Raw genomic sequence first — 19,539 nt, forward strand, 5'->3', positions numbered from 1 at the left:
CAGCTATAAATGGTAGTGAGCACCAATAACTCCTGTCACAGGGGCAGTAACCTATTGCTCATTATGGAAATAAAATGCACCCTGCAGCATTAGAGAAAGTGCTCCCTCTAGTGGAAATCCTGACAGATTTATTAATGTCCTGGCTTGAAAAAATTGGTACAAAACCACCAGATTTCGCCATAAATTAAATCCTTTTGCTTTTAAAATAAGCAAAGCACAGAGCGGAGCGGTTCATTGATGTTAGTTGATAAAGAATTTATTAATGAACATTATCATATGCATTATCATATTTTGAGTAGCAATAGTCTGGTTTAAATGAAATAAACACTTATTTCAATAGGACAAATTCACATTTATTGTTGCATGGTAGATTTTTATTGTAAAGCTATATCAATATCTGCAAATATACAATGTTTTCATACAGGCTACAGTACATCACACAGCATTCAAAATTAACAATTACAGGTTTTTATTAGCAAACAATCAAAACATATTTGCAACAGAAAACATCTTACAGCCAGAAATTAAAATGCCGGGCTGCAACCTCTACAATATGGATCGATAGCCATGTTTAGGATAACCCAAATCCCTCGTTAAGTATATATACGCGTCAACGCTTAGGATTTCTTTAGAGTCACATCTAGACCTTCCATAACAGAATCCTTTGACGATCATCTTCCCTACATTTCGTACGCGTCATTAATTGTGTATGGATTCATTGCATACAAACCGAGGCAGATTCCCGGTAGAAATATTTCACCATAGATATGCCGAATGTATGTTTCGGAATGTGGGAGACATTCTCGGTAACTATTTCTTTTAGAACCAGGCCGAAAGACTTGTCATTCTATTAGCATGAATTACACTCGGGATCTTATCTGAACATAGGAATCCACTGGGAATATTTCCCAGATCCTAGAAGTGAAAACAAAATCCCCCCCGAGAATAATTTCTAGTCCCGGTGAGAAACTCGGGATTCAGAAATAAATATTCCCCAACCTTGGCAATGAAGTTAGAATTCCATAGTGTAGGTACCACTGAATAAGAATTCAAGGTAAAGACAAGATATCTTAAGGAATATTGACGTACCAGACTATTAAAAGTCAGATCTCACAGGGGATAAACCACGGGTCTCATTATGGAAGACAGAAGCCCATAAGGAATATGTCCCGAGACGTAATCATGAATACAAGATTCCACGGTCTCCATAATGAATGCAGAATTCCATAAGGAACATTTTCCGAGGCGCAATAAAGAAGTCGGAACCTTTAGAAAATATTCTCTGCTCCTCCGTAATATATTTAGACACCACCATGAATAGAAGCGAAGATCCTACTACAGAGAGAGAGAGTATTGCACACATAACACTCCCAAGCTCCATTTCCAGGAATTCACAATGAAGGCAGGATTCCATAGGGGAAATGTCCTACGCTCCAATGATGACAGAAGGATACTGCAGGAAATACATCCCACACCCCACTATAAAATAGACATAGTGGATGTATCCTGAGGTCACACCATAGGAAATACATATCTCAAACGTTAGTAATAAAGGCAGGATTCTTTAGGGAAAATATCCCAAACTCCAATAACAGACAAGTCATAGGGGATATTTCCCAATCTTTAATTATGAATGCTGGATTCCATAACAAGAGATGTATTATCCAAACCGCACTAATAAAGGCAGAGTCCCATAAGAAATATATTTCCAAGCTTCAATAATGAAAGAATGAATCTGTACGGGATATAAACCTCATTTGAGAAGGTGGGAATCCATAAAGGATATGTCAAACATCTCAAAAGGAGGTAGGATTCCATAAGCAATATCTTCTAAAACCTCAATTGTGAGACGAAGAATCCACAAGGAATAATTATGAACCTCCATTAATGAAGAAAGAATTCCATATATGTAGAATTACTAAATGGTATTCTCTCAGAGCCTTGTTGATAAAGACATGATCCCAAAGGGAATAATCTCCTAAACCTCAGTTGCCAGGGAAGGAATCCCCATGGAGTGATTCCCAAGACCCATAAATGAAGACAGAATTCCATCTTACTTAAGATCTAGAATTACCAAAGGGATTCCATGGTCTTATTAATCAAGGCATGATTCAAAATGATGCCCAAGATCCATAAACTAAGCAAGATTCCTTAATGTAGACAGGATTCTTAAGGAAATTATCTCTGAGCCCCATTAATTGATATAGGGCTGCATTCTGGATATTTCCCAAGATCCTTTCATAGAGTTAGTACTCAGCAGAAAATGTTTCCCAAACCAGAAGAAATTATTCACGATGGCAGTATCCAAAAAAAAAAACCGAACAATTCCCATAAATCATATTTATAGAGAAAGGTACCAACAGAGGCAGAAGTTCAAGTTTAGTAGGATTACCCACAAAAATATACGTTTTCTTGAAAGATATTTCCTCCTTCCTTGAAACACCAATACTTGAGGGAAATAAGACCCAAACCTTGTATCAGATGAGCTAGTTAACTCTTGTTATTTGTAGTTCTTTATCTTTCCCTTTCTCTCAATTTCTGTCGACTTCCCCAAAGACCACAATATCATCCTTGAGGAGATATAGCTCTATTAGCTGTCCCAAAATGTCGTGATATTCCACGTTCAATCATCAGTGAACATGGTGGAGGACATTTGGTGATCTAGAACAACTACAGGTAAAACTAGGTCTAACACCATCTAAACTACATTCTAATTAGTTATTAAAACTTGAAACATAATAACCCGAAATGTCAATCTATTCTATACTATAAATTAGACGCCACATATAATGTGTATAATGGCATCTCCTAACAGTCAACAACTTATATACCGATAAGTACAGATGAATAAAAACTCAACAATAACAAGACTTCCCTCGGCAAAACAATAATTTTCAACCTCCAACTATAGCTCAACCCCCTTATAACGCTGTGCTTGGGGTCCAAAGAATCTCATCGTGCTATATGCGGATCGCGTTAGAAATAATGTACAATTGTATGCATTGTACAATAAAGTATTTAAGACGCCAATAATCGCGTTGTAAAGTATTCATAAATCCCAAAAATTGGGAGCCACGCTCGCATCGCGTTATAAGGGGTTGAGCTGTATGCCTAAAAATAAGATAATTTATTGATCTTGTCTATAGCTATTCGATACGTTGTTGCCATCAGCTAATCTAATGTACATGATCCACTTAAACGACATCAACGTCACCCGTTGATTACAGGATGTTAGATATATCGCTACTGACGCTGGTTATTTAAAGCGCTCACTCTACACACACACACACAACACAAATACAACTCCAAGACTCGGAAGGTGGGTGTAGGATACCGTTAAGACGAAAAAGGAGGATTTCGGGTACTGAAATGCAGATGTGATTAGAAGTAAAGTTTTTGGTGACACGTGCAGTTTTTGCCCGATAATTTGGAGTGCAAAGAGAAGATGACAGCCGCAGAAGCAGAAATTGACCTGTTATGATACGAGGGTTAGGTAACTCTGTGATCCTTGCTATTGATACTACACCATACGGTGATACACAGGATGTAAAATAGATGCAAAACACACAGATGCTAAAAGAAGGAGGACGGATATGCTTCTCTTTGGGGCAGATTCAGCAAGCGCCGGTACTGGTTAGCACATCCCAATCTGGCGTCAACTCCCACTGAAGTCAATGGGACTTCATGCCGGATCCAGTACGCCAATTTATACCAGCGCTTGATGAATATGTTCTAGAGTATGAAATCAACGTCTAAATTGCCATGCTAAGTAAATCACAGTCGCCACCAGAGATCACACAGTCAGAAGATCGTGTGTGACTAGTTGAGCCAATTATACGCACTTCGGACTAGAAATAAAAGAATCAGATTTAGAGGGTTTTATGGGACAGATTCAAATGTATAATAAGTCTGACACCGGTTTCCATGGAACATATTCACTGTATTAGCCGAGTCGGCTGATGGATAGAACGGTGTTACTGGAAAACACCCAGAATGCCGGGTAAACTGGTTCTGTAAAGCGGGCACGGAACTTGTAAATCTGGCTACACTTTTTCAAGACGGAGTAAAAAGCCAAAAAACCTTCGTCATAATTAAGCAGTACCCCGATTTTGGTAGTGTTGGGGCTTGTGAGGCTTTTCTCAGTTTCGTTGTGCCAAGCTAGCAGTTTGCCATTGAACCACTCAATGCACCAGGACACTTTGTTACGGCCCAGCCGGCTCTCGGTCCCTTTCCGGGCGATGCTCTGGTAGGCCACACCAATGCCACTGAAGTTTCCACCCTCCAAATCCACCTCCCAGTAGTGGATGCCCTGGCTGAACCCCTGACAGCACAGAACCTGGGAGCAGTGGGCAAATCGGAGTGGGTTGTCCGCGTAGTTCTGGGGGTTATCAGTGACTGTTAGTTTGGTGAATCGGTCAGACAGGATGACTCTCTTGTGTGCCGTGTTGGGATCAACTGTGAGTCTCACCGCATCTAAGGAGACAAGAAGGACGGTTAGGATGCAGCAGGACGAAGCTAATGGAAAACCACCAAATACACGGATATCGAACGTTGATTTCCGCACCAACAGAAGACACTGGACTTTTTATTATCACATTGTTTGCAGTGGCTAAAGTGCCTAATAAAAAAAGCTCAATTTAATAAAAAAAAATAAAAAAAATTCTAATAATAATTAAGGTTGAATAGGTTTATGTATATCAGTGCGCGTTTTAGTGACGATATCCCTTAGTGATCACACAACCCCTGCATTGACTTGATCGTCAGTTATCGCCGGATAACGAACTATAGTGAGAGACCCCCAGTGTGTCCTAATGCTTTACATTCTTAATTAAGTCTGGAACGATGGATTATTTACTATCTAACGTACAGTATATAACGCTGGATCCCTCCGACGATGCACATCTGTGCGAAACGCGTTGTTGCTTATGTGTTAGAGGAGTGAAACTCCTTTACCTTCCTTTGTGGATACATTACATTTAAAATGATATCAATTTGCGAGTTCGTTTACATGCAACATACACAAACGCTTCTTTTAGATCTTAAAGGAGACGTTTCTTCCGCGCCCGACCTGTTTGTAACCTGCTCGTCTCTGGAGCTGAACCGCGTGAATACCAACTCCGGGGACAAAAGGGTGTTTAAATCTCCAGCGTTGCGTGGGGGCCAATTGGAAGTAGCGACATTACCAGTCATGGGGGATTTACAGTAAATGCGCTATGTACATTAATGGCGCTATATAAATAAAGACATACAATACAAAATACCTGGAAAGAATTTGTTGCACTTTCCCGGTCAGCATCTCGGTGCCATGTAGGGGGGGTGGGATCATGAGCCGGAGGGGGCGCACGTAGGTAAGTTTGCGCACCCCTGATTTACTATCTGCAGTGTGCTGCTTGGAATGTAGCAGGAACGTCATAGTTACATAGTTACATAGTTACATACATGTCCCATCCCTGCTGTATGTTGTACTTACACGTCAGAAGGTCTTCTCTAGTATTTGGAATTGCATCAACACCGGCAGCTGCGGCATCGGGAGATTTGTTACTGGGCTTAGCTGGGAGCGGAAAAGATAGTTTACAGGTGACCCTTCTGATATATATTCTTATAGTTTATTTGTAAAGCGCCAACATATTCCGTAGCGTGGTACAGTGGGGGGGGGGGGTACAGAGTGACATCAATGACCTACAAATGCAAATAAGGACAGACGAGCGCACGCAGATACAGAAGGTAATGAGAGGCCCTGATCCTGGGAGCTTACACTCGAGAGGGAACAAGAGGCCACGTGGAAACAAGAAGGTGAGGTGTCTGCTCATTGTGGGACGGAGTGTGGTCCAGCCGCACAGCTGGATCTATCAAGGTTTGGGGGTGTGGATCATAGTGGGTGTTAGATAGTGTGGTCCATATATATATATATATATATATAGGGGTGAGGTATGGGATGCTAGGGTGATGGGAGCAGTGTAGGTGATAAAGGGTGAAGTGCAGACATGGAAGGGAGGGGTTGAGTCCCATGGGGGAATGTGGGGAAGTAGGGGTTAAGTGGGAGGGTGGAAGGGGTTAAATGCCCCAGGGGGGAAGGGTTAATTGCCCCAGTAGGGATAGAGGAAGGGGTTAACAGAAGAAGAAACCAAGTGAGGCGAGGCGTTCCTAGGTCTCAGTGCTCAATGCTGCAGCCCGCAGTCTCACGCAATGTCTCCCCCCATGCTCCCCGAAGCTCCCCTCCCCCTCCCTCCGAGTCTGCATTCAGAAGCAGGAAGAGAGAGAGAGGACTGGGGTGAGAGAGAGACTTCACAGCTGCACCTCTGACCCCAGAAGCCAGCGCCATGTAATACCGCGATAATAAATAACCCCCCCAAGCCGTCAGATTTTATTGTCGCGATATTACTATGCATCGTTATACTGCCCAACCCCACTCGCGGCGGCACTCAATGTCAGACGCTCCCTCATACTCCTCCCATGAGACGCAGATTATAAGAGACGGGTTCGTATCGTCTCAGACCTGCGGATTTTGTAACGCGGGTAAAACTGCAATAAAGTGACTGACACAGACCCAGAAACTGACACACCCCGTTATCTCTGTGCTGCTTATCTCCCGCTTTAGACGCTCCCTACATCCCGCGCTGAAGCACACGGAGCATTCGGAGCAATGTGCTAAGCTTCATTGGGACGGATTCACTAAGCGCCGATAAAAGATATCGGGGGCGATCCCATATTAACTGCCCTACAAGTCAATGGCAGTAAAGTCGGGATCGAGGTGCGATATCCCGTATCGGGGCGCAGTAAATCCCGGCCATGGAAGCTAAAACACGCCAGGTAGAAATCCAGCGCTTTGCAATGGTTTTACTCCAGTTCTTTTAATGCATTTCCCTTAATGACACAGAGACGCGTGACCGAGTCACCGCTGGTATATAACATCGTCAGTCACTTACGCAGAGGCACGTACGGACGTGCTGCAGGCGGGTTCTTCTTAGGTTTATCTGAAAACAGACGTTTACAAGTTAGGCCAATAATGCATTACAGCGCCGACATGTCACCGGTCCCAGGCGTTCTGGGGGGGAGGGGGGATAGTGGGCGTTCAGCCGCAAAACTGGTGACAAAAACAGCACCAGATCTCATAAATAAAAATAATCCCATTAAAAAAAAAAACGGGATTCTGTATATTTTCTGTATCTATCACTTGGCGATCTGATGTGTTTATGCTTTTTGGTGCCTCCAGTTTTCTTGCACAGGTTATTAAGAATTTATATTAGTGTAGGGACCCTTGAACGTGGTCTGCCGTGAAGTTTGGCTCAAGGGCTTACAACAATTTGGCCAAAATGTTAAACTAAAAGACCATTTTATTTATTAGTTATTTATACATGTATATTTAGGCACTGTACCGTATATAAGTTTCTCTGGATGTGCACTGAGCTTTGTCTGTGTTTTATGTTATGTCTCTGGTTTTAAATATAAATTGCCATGCTCAGTAGCACTCCTCTGTGAAACTTATATGCTTATATATATGTTGTGGGTATTTTGGGGGTTCAATTTGAGCTTGTAGGTGTTCTGTATGTTTTAGTATTCTTTGATCACAAGGTATATAAGGGGCAGGATCACAAGGTATATAAGGGGCAGGATCACAAGGTATATAAGGGGCAGGATCACAAGGTATATAAGGGGCAGGATCACAAGGTATATAAGGGGCAGGATCACAAGGTATATAAAGGTGCAGGATCACAAGGTATATAAGGGTGCAGGATCACAAGGTATATAAGGGTGCAGGATCACAAGGTATATAAGGGTGCAGGATCACAAGGTATATAAGGGTGCAGGATCACAAGGTATATAAGGGTGCAGGATCACAAGGTATATAAGGGTGCAGGATCACAAGGTATATAAGGGTGCAGGATCACAAGGTATATAAGGGTGCAGGATCACAAGGTATATAAGGGTGCAGGATCACAAGGTATATAAGGGGCAGGATCACTAGGTACAGTACTGTATATAATGTGCGAGATCACTAGGTATATAATGGGCAGGATCACTCTGTATATAAGGGTGCAGGATCACTCTGTATATAAGGGGCAGGATAACAAGGTATATAAGGGGCAGGATCACTCTGTATATAAGGGTGCAGGATCACTCTGTATATAAGGGTGCAGGATCACTCTGTATATAAGGGTGCAGGATCACTCTGTATATAAGGGTACAGGATCACTCTGTATATAAGGGTGCAGGATCACTCTGTATATAAGGGTGCAGGATCACTCTGTATATAAGGGTGAAGCATCACTCTGTATATAAGGGTGCAGGATCACTCTGTATATAAGGGTGCAGGATCACTCTGTATATAAGGGTGCAGGATCACTCTGTATATAAGGGTGTGTCAGCCGCTGGAAACACTGATAAACGCAATGAGCCCAGTTTGAATAATAATAGCATGTTCTTGTATAGCGCTGCTAGTTTTACGTAGCACTTTACAGAGATATTTTGCAGGCACAGGTCCCTGCCCCGTGGAGCTTACAACCTATGTATTTGGTGCCTGAGGCACAGGGAGATAAAGTGACTTGCCCAAGGTCACAAGGAGGGAATTGAACCAGGTTCCCCTGCTTCACACTCAGTGCCAGTCCGTGTCGTTACTCACTGAGCCACTCCTCCTTGAATCCGAGTGTAACCTTGGGAAAGTCATTGTATCTCCCTGGGCCTCAGGCACACCAAATAAAACATTAACCCTTTTGGGGCAGAGACTCCCTGTGCAGCAAAGCCTTACAGGCATGAACGTTTTAAAGAAAGCAGCAATTAATAGCGGGTGAGAGTTTTGGAATACTGTTTAGCGTTATCTGTCCTGGAAAGAGCAGGGGAAGTGGTTTGACCTATCCTGATTAGGTAACGTGAAAGGCAAGGGTATTTATAGACAGGGGTGGGAGATGTTCCCACTCCCCCAATCCCAGGCATTACTGTGACAACAGCAATATCTCTGGAGCATCGCATGACCAATTGCCAGCTGGAATATTCCCAATAAACACAATGCATTTCACCTACATTTTTGGGGCTGTTTATCTTCGTCGGGGTTTTTGTTCAATTCTGGTGCTTCATCTGTCGGGTGAATAGAAATTCTGATGAGTAACCATAAGCATTAGCGAATAATCAGTATTGTGTGTGTGCGGCCTACGGTAGAATGAGACCAGTTGGAATGGTAACTGACTTTGGCATGGGCGTACGTCCGGGTTAGGCCTGAAAGAGGCTCCACCCTAGGTTTAGAGACTGTAGAAATGGAGAAGGGGAGAGCGGAGGTCATTCAATGGTAAATTAAGGAAGGAGGACTATAAGTATATTTAAAGTGATTGGGGGGACGGTCCTACGGCCCACACAATCACAGGCTTCAGCCTTAGAATAAATCAACATTAGATCATAAGCATTCGAGTATGTTGACTGTAGGTTTTGATATAAGAGTTCTTCAGAGATTAATTTGAAGAGGAGAGGTTTGACTATGTCACCTATGAAGAACTCTCATATTGGTTCTGTAAAAGCTATTACCAACGATATATTCAGCTGAACTCCGATCCTCGGGGTCCACAGAATGAGACCGCGTTATAAAATTTCATAATTTCAGCGCATAACCCTGATGAAGGTCCCTCTGTGGTGACCGAAACATTGGTTGCAGTGCCATTTTGTGTCAATACAATTATTTGTCTGGATGACTACTTGCAGTGTGCTGTCTCTCCTTACTAGACGTCCATCTGGTAACATTCTCTCTCTCTCTCTCTCTCTCTCTATGGAGCAGTGAATATGATTTCCCCCCTTCTCCCCCCCTAGAAAACGAGCATTTATAGCATGTCGTACCCCTAGAGTAATGACCCTTAAGACGTTCAGGGTACCTCAAAGGGTACTCGTGGGTTAACAAACTCGTGACTTCTGCCTAGCGCTCAGTGGTAAGTCTGACATGGCGCGCCATGACACATTCCTATTATAATGCCAAGGAGTATGGGTGACGCCTGTAGATGTTAAAAGGGACAGGATGCACGTTACCCGGCTGGTTAAGTTTCGTCCTTATCATCTCTTTGAGGGAGAACGCGCCCCTGTAAATTTGGTTCAGCAACTTCTCATCAAACTTGATCTTGGGTTTGAACGGGTCAGCAGATGTTGTATCTCGCAATTTGGTTGCACGCTGTATTAAAATAAAATGAGGTGTATTAATAACCCCGTTACTGTGAGTAGGGAGCGCAGCATACTGCACCCTCAGTTTGTATTCAATTTATAAAGCACGAACATATTCTACAGCCGAGTACAGATAGGGAAAAGATGGCTAGAGGACCAGCACTTAAACCAAAGTAGAAACGTAGCATTTGACGCCAGATAAGAAGGACGTAACCCGCCTAATCTGCCCCTTTTCCTATCTGCTGGAAATCCTAAAACCCTATTGGATTCCTGACTTCTTTTCCTACCTTGGGATAGTGTAATGTCAATGACAAGAATTCCTTTGCTGTATTAGCCTTTACCACCTCTGTTGGCTGGCTGTTCCAGGTATCCACCACCCCGACATCTGAAGAAGTCATTCCTCACCATGTCCCCTCGTCCTCCCAACCTGCAGCTTCACAGCGTATGTCGCCCCCCAAAGGCCAATGCCGGCATTTACTGCTCTCTAATCCCCACTGCACATACACTAACACGTATAGGTCCAGGTTCAGGGCGTTATCGCCCATCGACTTGGATCGGAGTTAGCACTGGATCGGGTGCGCTAACCCGTACTGGTGCTTGATAAATCTGGTCCAATACTCTATACTCAAATGGGTGAACGCACAGTGCACGATGTTTAGAGCACTGGAGGGAAACAGGCGGCCCGGTGACTGAATTCGGCCATGGGGGGGGGGCTTTACTTGCAGCCTCCAACCACTGGCCACCCTAACAGCTCGCTCTCCTTCTCACCCCAGCACAGAGGTAGTGGAGATGTTGCTGGTCTGGAACGTAGCTTCTTCTCACTCCCAGTGCTGCCTAATGACCATGCTCATCACTAGGACCATGCTCATCACTAGGACCATGCCCATCACTAGGACCATGCCCATCACTAGGACCATGCTCATCACTAGGACCATGCCCATCACTAGGACCATGCTCACCACTAGGACCATGCCCATCACTAGGACCATGCCCATCACTAGGACCATGCCCATCACTAGTACCATGCCCATCACTAGGACCATGCCCATCACTAGGACCATGCTCATCACTAGGACCATGCCCATCACTAGGACCATGCCCATCACTAGGACCATGCCCATCACTAGGACCATGCCCAACACTAGGACCATGCCCATCACTAGGACCATGCCCATCACTAGGACCATGCTCATCACTAGGACCATGCCCATCACTAGGACCATACCCATCACTAGGACCATGCCCATCACTAGGACCATGCCCATCACTAGGACCATGCCCATCACTAGGACCATGCCCATCACTAGGACCATGCTCATCACTAGCTCCCAGTGTAAGGAGCGGGACAGTGTTCCTCAGGGCGCTGGCATTAAGACGGTCACTGGAGATGGCGGTGAGAAGGTCCTCCGCCGCCCTGTCCCTTCTACCTGTGCACTGTATGTACTGTATGTATGTAATGTGTGGCCCTTTTGAGTGTTCAAGGTATATCATGTTGCCTACCACTGGTTAACGCTATATGTATCAGCACTTTTGTATGTTTCAAAGACTCACTGATAACACAGTGATATATACAGATTTCCACATTCACACTCACCCACGTAAAAAAAAATACACCCAACCATGCTTCTATACTGTTGCATACTGAAACTGGAAGCCTGTGCTTTCTGGATTTATATACATTCAATGTAAATGTATATGAAATCCTAGGAAGATTGGTAAATAATGTGTGTGCATGTCTAAATCCTCCTGAGGAAGGTCCTTAGTGTAACAACCAAAACATTCTATCTGGTCTATAATATAGCGCTTTATAGCCACTAGTAACCCGTGTGCTATTCTCATTCCTTCAGGCCTCCTGTTTGGGTGATGTATGGCTTTTTCTATGTTTATAAATGCATATATCTGTTCAAGATTTACACGTGTGTGTGTGTTTGCAGCAGCCTTGTATATGACTAATAACACGTGCACAGCACAGATCTAACACCAGAATGCTCATTCACCTTTAAAAACTGAAGGTCATCGTCCTCCATCAGCAGAGACTCAACTTTAACTTTCATCGTTTTAAATTCATTCTTTTTCTTGCCCAACGCGTTCTGCGTGTAGCTGTATTTGCTGTCGACCTTCCTCTCCTCCTCCTCGATTCTATTCATGGCTTTCATTTGCCCTTCTTCAACCAGAGCTTTGATTTCACCAAATTCCCCTTCTAGGAGGTCCTTTTTCTTCTGTGTGATATCCTAGAAAAGATGCACGTTTCCATTAAAAAAAAGGTGCAATTCCCCACGTAGCCAACTAGAAAACATAGTTCTGTAAAGAAAGACCCCCCCATCTACAAAAAGGGGAACAAAGGGAGGGCGAGGTCCATGTAAGAGGATAGGGTTAATTGGTGACTCATTAGAATAGGCAAGTGAAGATAGGGTGGTGGGGGTTACGGGGGTTTTAAAGAGGATTAGGTGAAGGTAGCACTTAACTGATCCAGAATCTGGGAAGTGACCACTCACCCAGATCTGGTCGGGTAGGATTTATTTGGGTAGGATGCGAAGGATGTATTGTCACGGCCAACAGTGGTGGGCTTGATCAGAGTGCACCTGGGCTGAAAACAGCACGAGTTTGGGGGTTGTATGGTGGGTGGTGGCACGAGTTTGGGGGTTGTATGGTGGGTGGTGGCAGGCCACGGCTAAGGCGGTGTACCTGCCAGCGTCCTCCCAGCTGCCTTGGTTGGTCACAAAGTTGGTCCTAGTAGGCCGGCACAGCTAGTGGGTTTAAGTGGTGGTTGATGTGGTTTCAAGGGGACCCTGGTGGAAGGGAAATCTGATCAGGCATTATTGGTGATGTAGCTCCATACAACTGTGGTCATTTACCTCCATGATTAGAGATGTATTTAGTGTGGGAGGAGTAATTAAAGAAAGGGACAGGGATTTAGACCTCTCCTGCCATGTGTTCCCTTAACAAATTTAACAACGCTAATAGCAAATATTTGGCTGCTTTCATTTATTTGGAAATGAATGACACGTTTCATTTATTCAGGGCCTCTTAATGAGGGAGTGTTTGTTAATCGAGTGTGACTAAGAAGTCAACCCTGTCCTTATCATAGAGCAAATACAGATAAGGGGATGGCAGGGAGGATGAATTTGCCAGTGTAAACTCTTGTTAAACACACAGCGACACCGCACAAAAGGGAGCAGCTCACCATGTAACTATAAAAAAAAATATTTAAACTACTTATAGGTGTTAGATTTGGTTAAAAAAAAAGGCATCAATCACCTAGATGTGTCCCTTAAAACATGTTACTCTCCTTCCACAGCTGCTATATTTGCCAACTGGGTATGTTCTCAGTCTTTTTCATAAGGCAGGGGCACTAGACAAGGGTGCCCACTATCACCACTACTCTTTGGTTTAGCTATAGAACCATTGGGCATCCGAATACGGAAAGATACTTGAAGGCTTGAAGATTGAAAACAGGGAAAATAGGGTGTTGCTATATGGGTATGAGAAGGACTGGAGGACCCAGGTGGATGCCCTGCCCAAACTGGCGGGGATGACCACGTTGGCTCCTCGCAAACTGATATCGGTGAATTGGCTAAAACCGTTCCCGCCAAATAACAACCAATTAGAATCTTCTCTTTCTCACATTATGATCACCGAAAAGTTTGATGCACTTTCCGATATGTATAATAGAGAACAAAAGAGGGGTTGCACCCGCTCAACCTAGTGTGACCACTAGGATCACTTAATCAGACTGGTGCAATAGGGCAAGGAGACTAATCAAAACACAGAGGACACTGTATGATGCAAAGACACAATGCATACAGATAAGGCCCTATTGATGCACTCAAAGTCTGAGGGGTAGGTCACCCTAATAAAAAAGCAACAACACAGGAATAATCTGAACCAAACCAAGAAATGGTATAAAGTGAATGGTTTATTAAAGGTGGTTAAAAAATGGTACCAGAATAAATAGTGAACTGAATGAACTAAATACAGTAAGTGCTAGTGGGGTAAGTAACCAAATAGTTAATCCAAAACAATTGGAAAACTACACATAAGCACTATATGTATCAGATAGCATACAGTCAATGCCTGTGGTATGGGACAGTGAAGGCTAACTGAAATGGATGACGTCACTGGAGCACTGGATATAGTATATACATCCACTAGAGGCAATTAAATGTGTGTGAACCATTCACCAGTGATATGATAGAAGGTGCAACAGTAGCAGTAGTAATCATTAATAGCACACATAAATATTGATACAGCTGACATGCAATGACCGATAGCACAATGGTGGTGTGAGCCCCACAAAACCTGCCCCTGCTAGTTAGTAACTACACATAGGGATAGAGATGAGGGATGGGGTACCATACACACCAATATATGTTAACCCTGTGAGGAGAGAACAATACTGCAGGATCGTGTAACCTACTAGCTCTGGCCCTCAATAACATACCCCTACAGCACACGGGGGGGAGAGAGGGGGTTGGAGGACAGAAAAGAGGGAAAGATGGCCCTGTAAACTTATCTGTGCTGGCCCTGGGTACACGATCCTGCCGGTCAACCTGTAGAGATGCCTCGTGGAGTGCGCAGCTGAAGAGAACTCTGGCGTGGGCACAGTGAGGTCTGCTAGAAGCTGCTGGCATCCATGCTGGAAAGCGCGACGTGTGACGTCATCACTTCCTCTTAGTGGATGTATATACTATATACAGTGCTCCAGTGACGTCATCCATTTCAGTTAGCCTTCACTGTCCCATACCACAGGCATTGACTGTATGCTATCTGATACATACAGGTATACCCCGGTTTAAGGACACTCACTTTAAGTACACTCGCAAGTAAGTACATGTCGCCCAGTAGGCAAACGGCAGCTCACGCATACGCCTGTCAGCACGTCCTGAACAGCAATACCGGCTCCCTACCTGTACCGAAGCAGTGCGCAAGCGGGGAGACTATAGAGCCTGTTACAAATGCGTTATTTACATCATTTATGCACTTATATGATGATTGCAGTACAGTACATGCATCGATAAGTGGGAAAAGGTAGAGCTTCACTTTAAGTACATTTTCGCTTTACATACATGCTCCGGTCCCATTGTGTACGTTAATGCGGGGTATGCCTGTATAGTGCTTATGTGTAGTTTTCCAATTGTTTTGGATTAACTTGGTTTGGTTCAGATTATTCCTGTGTTGTTGCTGTTTTATTAGGGTGACCTACCCCTCAGACTTTGAGTGCATCAATAGGGCCTTATCTGTATGCATTGTGTCTCTGCATCATACAGTGTCCTCTGTGTTTTGATATGTATAATAGAGCCAGGACATTTATGCTCAAATGGAAAACGTATTTGAACAACTTACCTCCCGCGGTCTTTAAAGCAATCACGGCTCCGTTTAAATACTCTGAATGGGTACCGGTTGCTTTGTTGAAGGGAACATGGCAAAAACTGAATCTGCTATGGGGATTTGAGTATTAACAGGCTTATCTCTAATAAATGATCCTAGCACGAAAAAAAAATGTGAATTTCTCACCTCAATTCCTGCCTTTATTGGCAGGCCCATGTAATTCCTGTATTTTAATTAAAATGGGTTTTACCTTCACTTTCCTTTGGTCGGCTTGAACTTCATCCAGAGCATTGGAAGCCTTTTCCATCTTGTCATTCAATGATGCCAGCAGCTTCTTGTACTGCAACTATAAAAAAGAAGCACAAATGTGATAGGTTTGTTGTGAACGCTTTTTAGAGGTATGTAAAGGATACTTTGCCTATTTATAATAATATGTATTAATATATTTAGAACCCCAAAGAACAGTAAAAGCACTTTGCATAAATCCTATCTTACAATTGAAGGCACGGAAGAGAGGGCCTTGCTTAAAACATGACCGCTTTTCCAAAAACGCCGTGAAGATCTCTTCCCAGCGCTGGAGAGGATCTCAGGCATCGGACATAGTGCCGGCGCGCGCATTGAGTCCCGCCCGCCTGTCGCCGGGGCGATCTGTGAACGCAGATGCGCTCGCGACGGGGAGGCGTGTCCGTGACATCACCAGGCTGGTTTGCTCTCATTGGCTCAACCGCTCACGTGGCCGTCGCGCGGAAAATCCACATTATTTGTCTCCCAAAAATCCTGCCGCGCCATCACGCGCACTATGGCCAGCCTGATAGAGCTACTGAATTTTGTCCGCGCCGCGTGCGCTATGGCCGCAGCCTCAGTCCCATTTATTGTTTTCCTTTACGGCGCCCTAAAAACGTGCCAGGTACATCATAAGCGCTTCCTCGTTTTCCAGCGGGTGAGCGAGCTGACCACTTCAAAAGGTAAAGGAGACGGAAACGGAGCTCTCACCACTTCTGTTTCCGGCGCCCGAGGCCTGACGCGGTCATGTGACGACTAATGGAGCAACGGCCTAACCACAACTTCTAAAAGGGCCGAATGCTTCCCTAGCGCTGGTAAGCGCCAGCATGGCGTATGGAATAAGGGCCATAGGTCAGCATTCACTATGCCGCGGTACTGGAGATTGCACCATTCAACTCAATGGCAGTTAACGCTGGGTTGGGGTGTGATAAGGAATCCCAGTTTGTAGGGCCATGTTCACCAAGCAGTGTTCTGCTATAAGGCATCTTCTAGCGCTGAGAGACACCGTGCAGCCTATTCAAAGTCAGTGGGCAGTAAGGTGCCTTCCAGTGGAGTAGATGAGTATTATGGCAGAACACTGGTTAGTAAATATGGGCCATGAAAATCTATGCAAATGGACACGTTGCACGCAGCTCAACATATCAGGCCGCGCCCTCCTGCGCACACACAACACATCAGAGTGTGTGTCTTGTGAATGTATCCAAAGGAAAGGACAAACTAATGATACTTACGTCATCAACTAAAGATGGATGACAGACAATGTAGCCACTATGTGGCAATATATCCATGCTAGTTCATATATAACACCAATGATAAAGTATCAATGTCCCCCTACTCTTAGGAATAACATTGCATAAGGCCTCGGCTATAATGCAAAGAGCTAGCTTCCGCGCTCCTCGCCGCAGTGCGCGCTCGCCTGCAGCAGGAGATATTTCTTGTCCTGCAGGCAGAGGCGGCAGGGAGGCGTGTCGGTGGGCGCGGGAGTCACGTCACTGGTTCGCCATCATTGGGCAAACTGCTCACGTGAGAGGGTTACAAGGCCTCTGATCTCAGACGCGCTATTGGAGAGGGTTGGGGTTCCTTACAATGCATCTGATTTCAGACGCGCTATTAGAGAGGGTTGGGGTTCCTTACAATGCATCTGATTTCAGACGCGCTATTAGAGAGGGTTGGGGATCCTTACAATGTATCTGATCTCAGACGCGCTATTAGAGAGGGTTGGGGATCCTTACAATGCATCTGATCTCAGACGCGCTATTAGAGAGGGTTGGGGATCCTTACAATGCATCTGATCTCAGACGCGCTATTGGAGAGGGTTGGGGTTCCTTACAATGCATCTGATCTCAGACGCACTATTGGAGAGGGTTGGGGATCCTTACAATGCATCTGATTTCAGACGCGCTATTAGAGAGGGTTGGGGATCCTTACAATGCATCTGATCTCAGACGCACTATTGGAGAGGGTTGGGGTTCCTTACAATGCATCTGATTTCAGACGCGCTATTAGAGAGGGTTGGGGTTCCTTACAATGCATCTGATCCCAGACGCGCTATTAAAGAGGGTTGGGGATCCTTACAATGCATCTGATCACAGACACGCTATTAGAGAGGGTTGGGGTTCCACAGAATTTCATAATAGAATTATAGGGTTCCTTAACCAAGGAAAGACTGAAAACCACTGTCCTGTCCTTATGAGAGAGAGCCAATAAAGATAAGGGTCAGCGCTACTGGCCCCTCTGACAGAAAATGGTTAAGTGGTTTTCAAAACATTTTCTTTTTGCCACCAACAGGGATTGCACCTTTAAGTGTAATTATCATGCTTAAGGTGCGATTGAAGGAGTGCAGAATGACTCACCTCCTTCCTCATCTTGCCTTCCTGAAGGCCAAAGGTTTGACACTGTTTGTGACCCACCAGACAATAGCAGCAGATACACTTGGTGTGGTCCCAGCAGTAATATTCCAGCAGCTTGTTGTGTTCTGCACACTTCCTCTGCTGGAGGTCTTTCAGGGGCTGCTTCAGCTGGTGGTCCCTGAAGGCTGGGCTCTCAATGTGGGGCATGAGATGGTCATTGCAGAAGGAAGCCATGCAGGTCAGACATGTCTTGGCAGCAGGTACCTTCATGCAGCTATCACAGAGCACAACATCTGGATTGTCCATCTCCTCCTCCTCCACGTCCTCCTCGTCCACTTCCTGCTTCACATCAGAGTCGCTGTCCCCTCTCACCACAAACTGTTCCACCAGGTTGTTGAGCAGGGTGTTCTTTCTCAGCTCCGGCTTGGAGTCAAAGGTGGTTCTGCACTGGGGGCAGCTGTAATTCAGTTGGACTGGTCCTGTCCAGGTGAGATCCAAGCACCCGAAGCAGAAGTTGTGTCCACATGGGATGGTCACTGGAGTAGTGAAGGTAGAAAGGCAGATGGAGCAGGTCAACTCCTCAGCCAGGTCATTGAGTGATTGAGCCATGGTGGCCATAGTCTGCTGCTGTCACTGTGCAGAGAGCAGCCGGATCCCTTCAGCTCTAAAGAGATCACAGAGTGAGCAGCCGGATCCCTTCAGCTCTAAAGAGATCACAGAGTGAGCAGCCGGATCCCTTCAGCTCTAAAGAGATCACAGAGTGAGCAGCTCCGGAAATGAGATCTGGCCACTCCTCTCTCCACAGTTAAGTTTCGTTTCTGCTCACAGGCAATGAGACAAACCTGTGAGCAGTCACATGTCCTCAACAGTGCTCGGTGCACACAGGGTGTCAGGGCACAGACAGGCAGCTACACGAACAGTGACAGCTTTGTGGGGTAAAAGTGAGCTATATAAACACATATCCTAATAGAAATCAAATGTGATCCAGCTCAGATCCGGTAAATGTGTATCTTTTATGTTTAAAGGTATGGTGTGCTGGAGAAGCTAGTGTATAATAAACTACATCCATATGTATTATTGCATGATAGGTCACTCAAATAGCACTTTGGATATATTATATATATATAACATACACACACACACACACACACACACACAGTGGTCGACAAATCACCAAAAAATCTACTCGCCGAACAAAAAAATCTACTCGCCACCTAGTACCACACGTGTGCTGCTTGGGCCAATAGGAGCTCGCCACAATGTTAAATCCACTCGCCCTGGGTGAGCAAATGTATAGGTTTGTCGAACACTGTATATATATATATATATATTTATATATATATATATATATATATATAATCACAAACAAGACCAAAAATGTCTCAATGATGAGCATTCCAAAAAATCCCCAGAAAATATAACAAACTTTAATGTCATCAATATT

General features: G+C 44.6%; 1 protein-coding gene across 1 annotated transcript; it reads right to left on the minus strand.

The window, feature by feature from the left end:
* Positions 1-240: 240 nt before the first annotated feature.
* On the minus strand, positions 241-18,889 carry TRIM25 (tripartite motif containing 25). The gene is made up of 8 exons (XM_075579895.1): positions 18,099-18,889; positions 15,713-15,808; positions 12,132-12,365; positions 10,006-10,144; positions 9,019-9,072; positions 6,927-6,974; positions 5,471-5,551; positions 241-4,473 (listed from the first exon to the last, which is right to left on the minus strand). The coding sequence occupies exons 1-8, from the start codon at positions 18,711-18,713 to the stop codon at positions 3,944-3,946; spliced, it is 1,797 nt and encodes a 598-aa protein (XP_075436010.1). The 5' UTR covers positions 18,714-18,889; the 3' UTR covers positions 241-3,943.
* Positions 18,890-19,539: the final 650 nt, after the last annotated feature.

The sequence above is a fragment of the Ascaphus truei genome, chromosome 22, assembly GCF_040206685.1.
Source record: "Ascaphus truei isolate aAscTru1 chromosome 22, aAscTru1.hap1, whole genome shotgun sequence".
Taxonomy (NCBI): domain Eukaryota; kingdom Metazoa; phylum Chordata; class Amphibia; order Anura; family Ascaphidae; genus Ascaphus; species Ascaphus truei.

Excerpts from the sequence above, each read along its gene's own strand:
- TRIM25 (XM_075579895.1), bottom strand. The coding sequence starts at position 18,713 with ATGGCCACCATGGCTCAATCACTCAATGACCTGGCTGAGGAGTTGACC. Across the intron at positions 9,073-10,005 it reads GACGAAACTTAACCAGCCGG|ATGAAGCACCAGAATTGAAC; the intron begins GTAACGTGCATC and ends TTCACCCGACAG. Across the intron at positions 6,975-9,018 it reads AGATAAACAGCCCCAAAAAT|ATAAACCTAAGAAGAACCCG; the intron begins GTAGGTGAAATG and ends GTCTGTTTTCAG.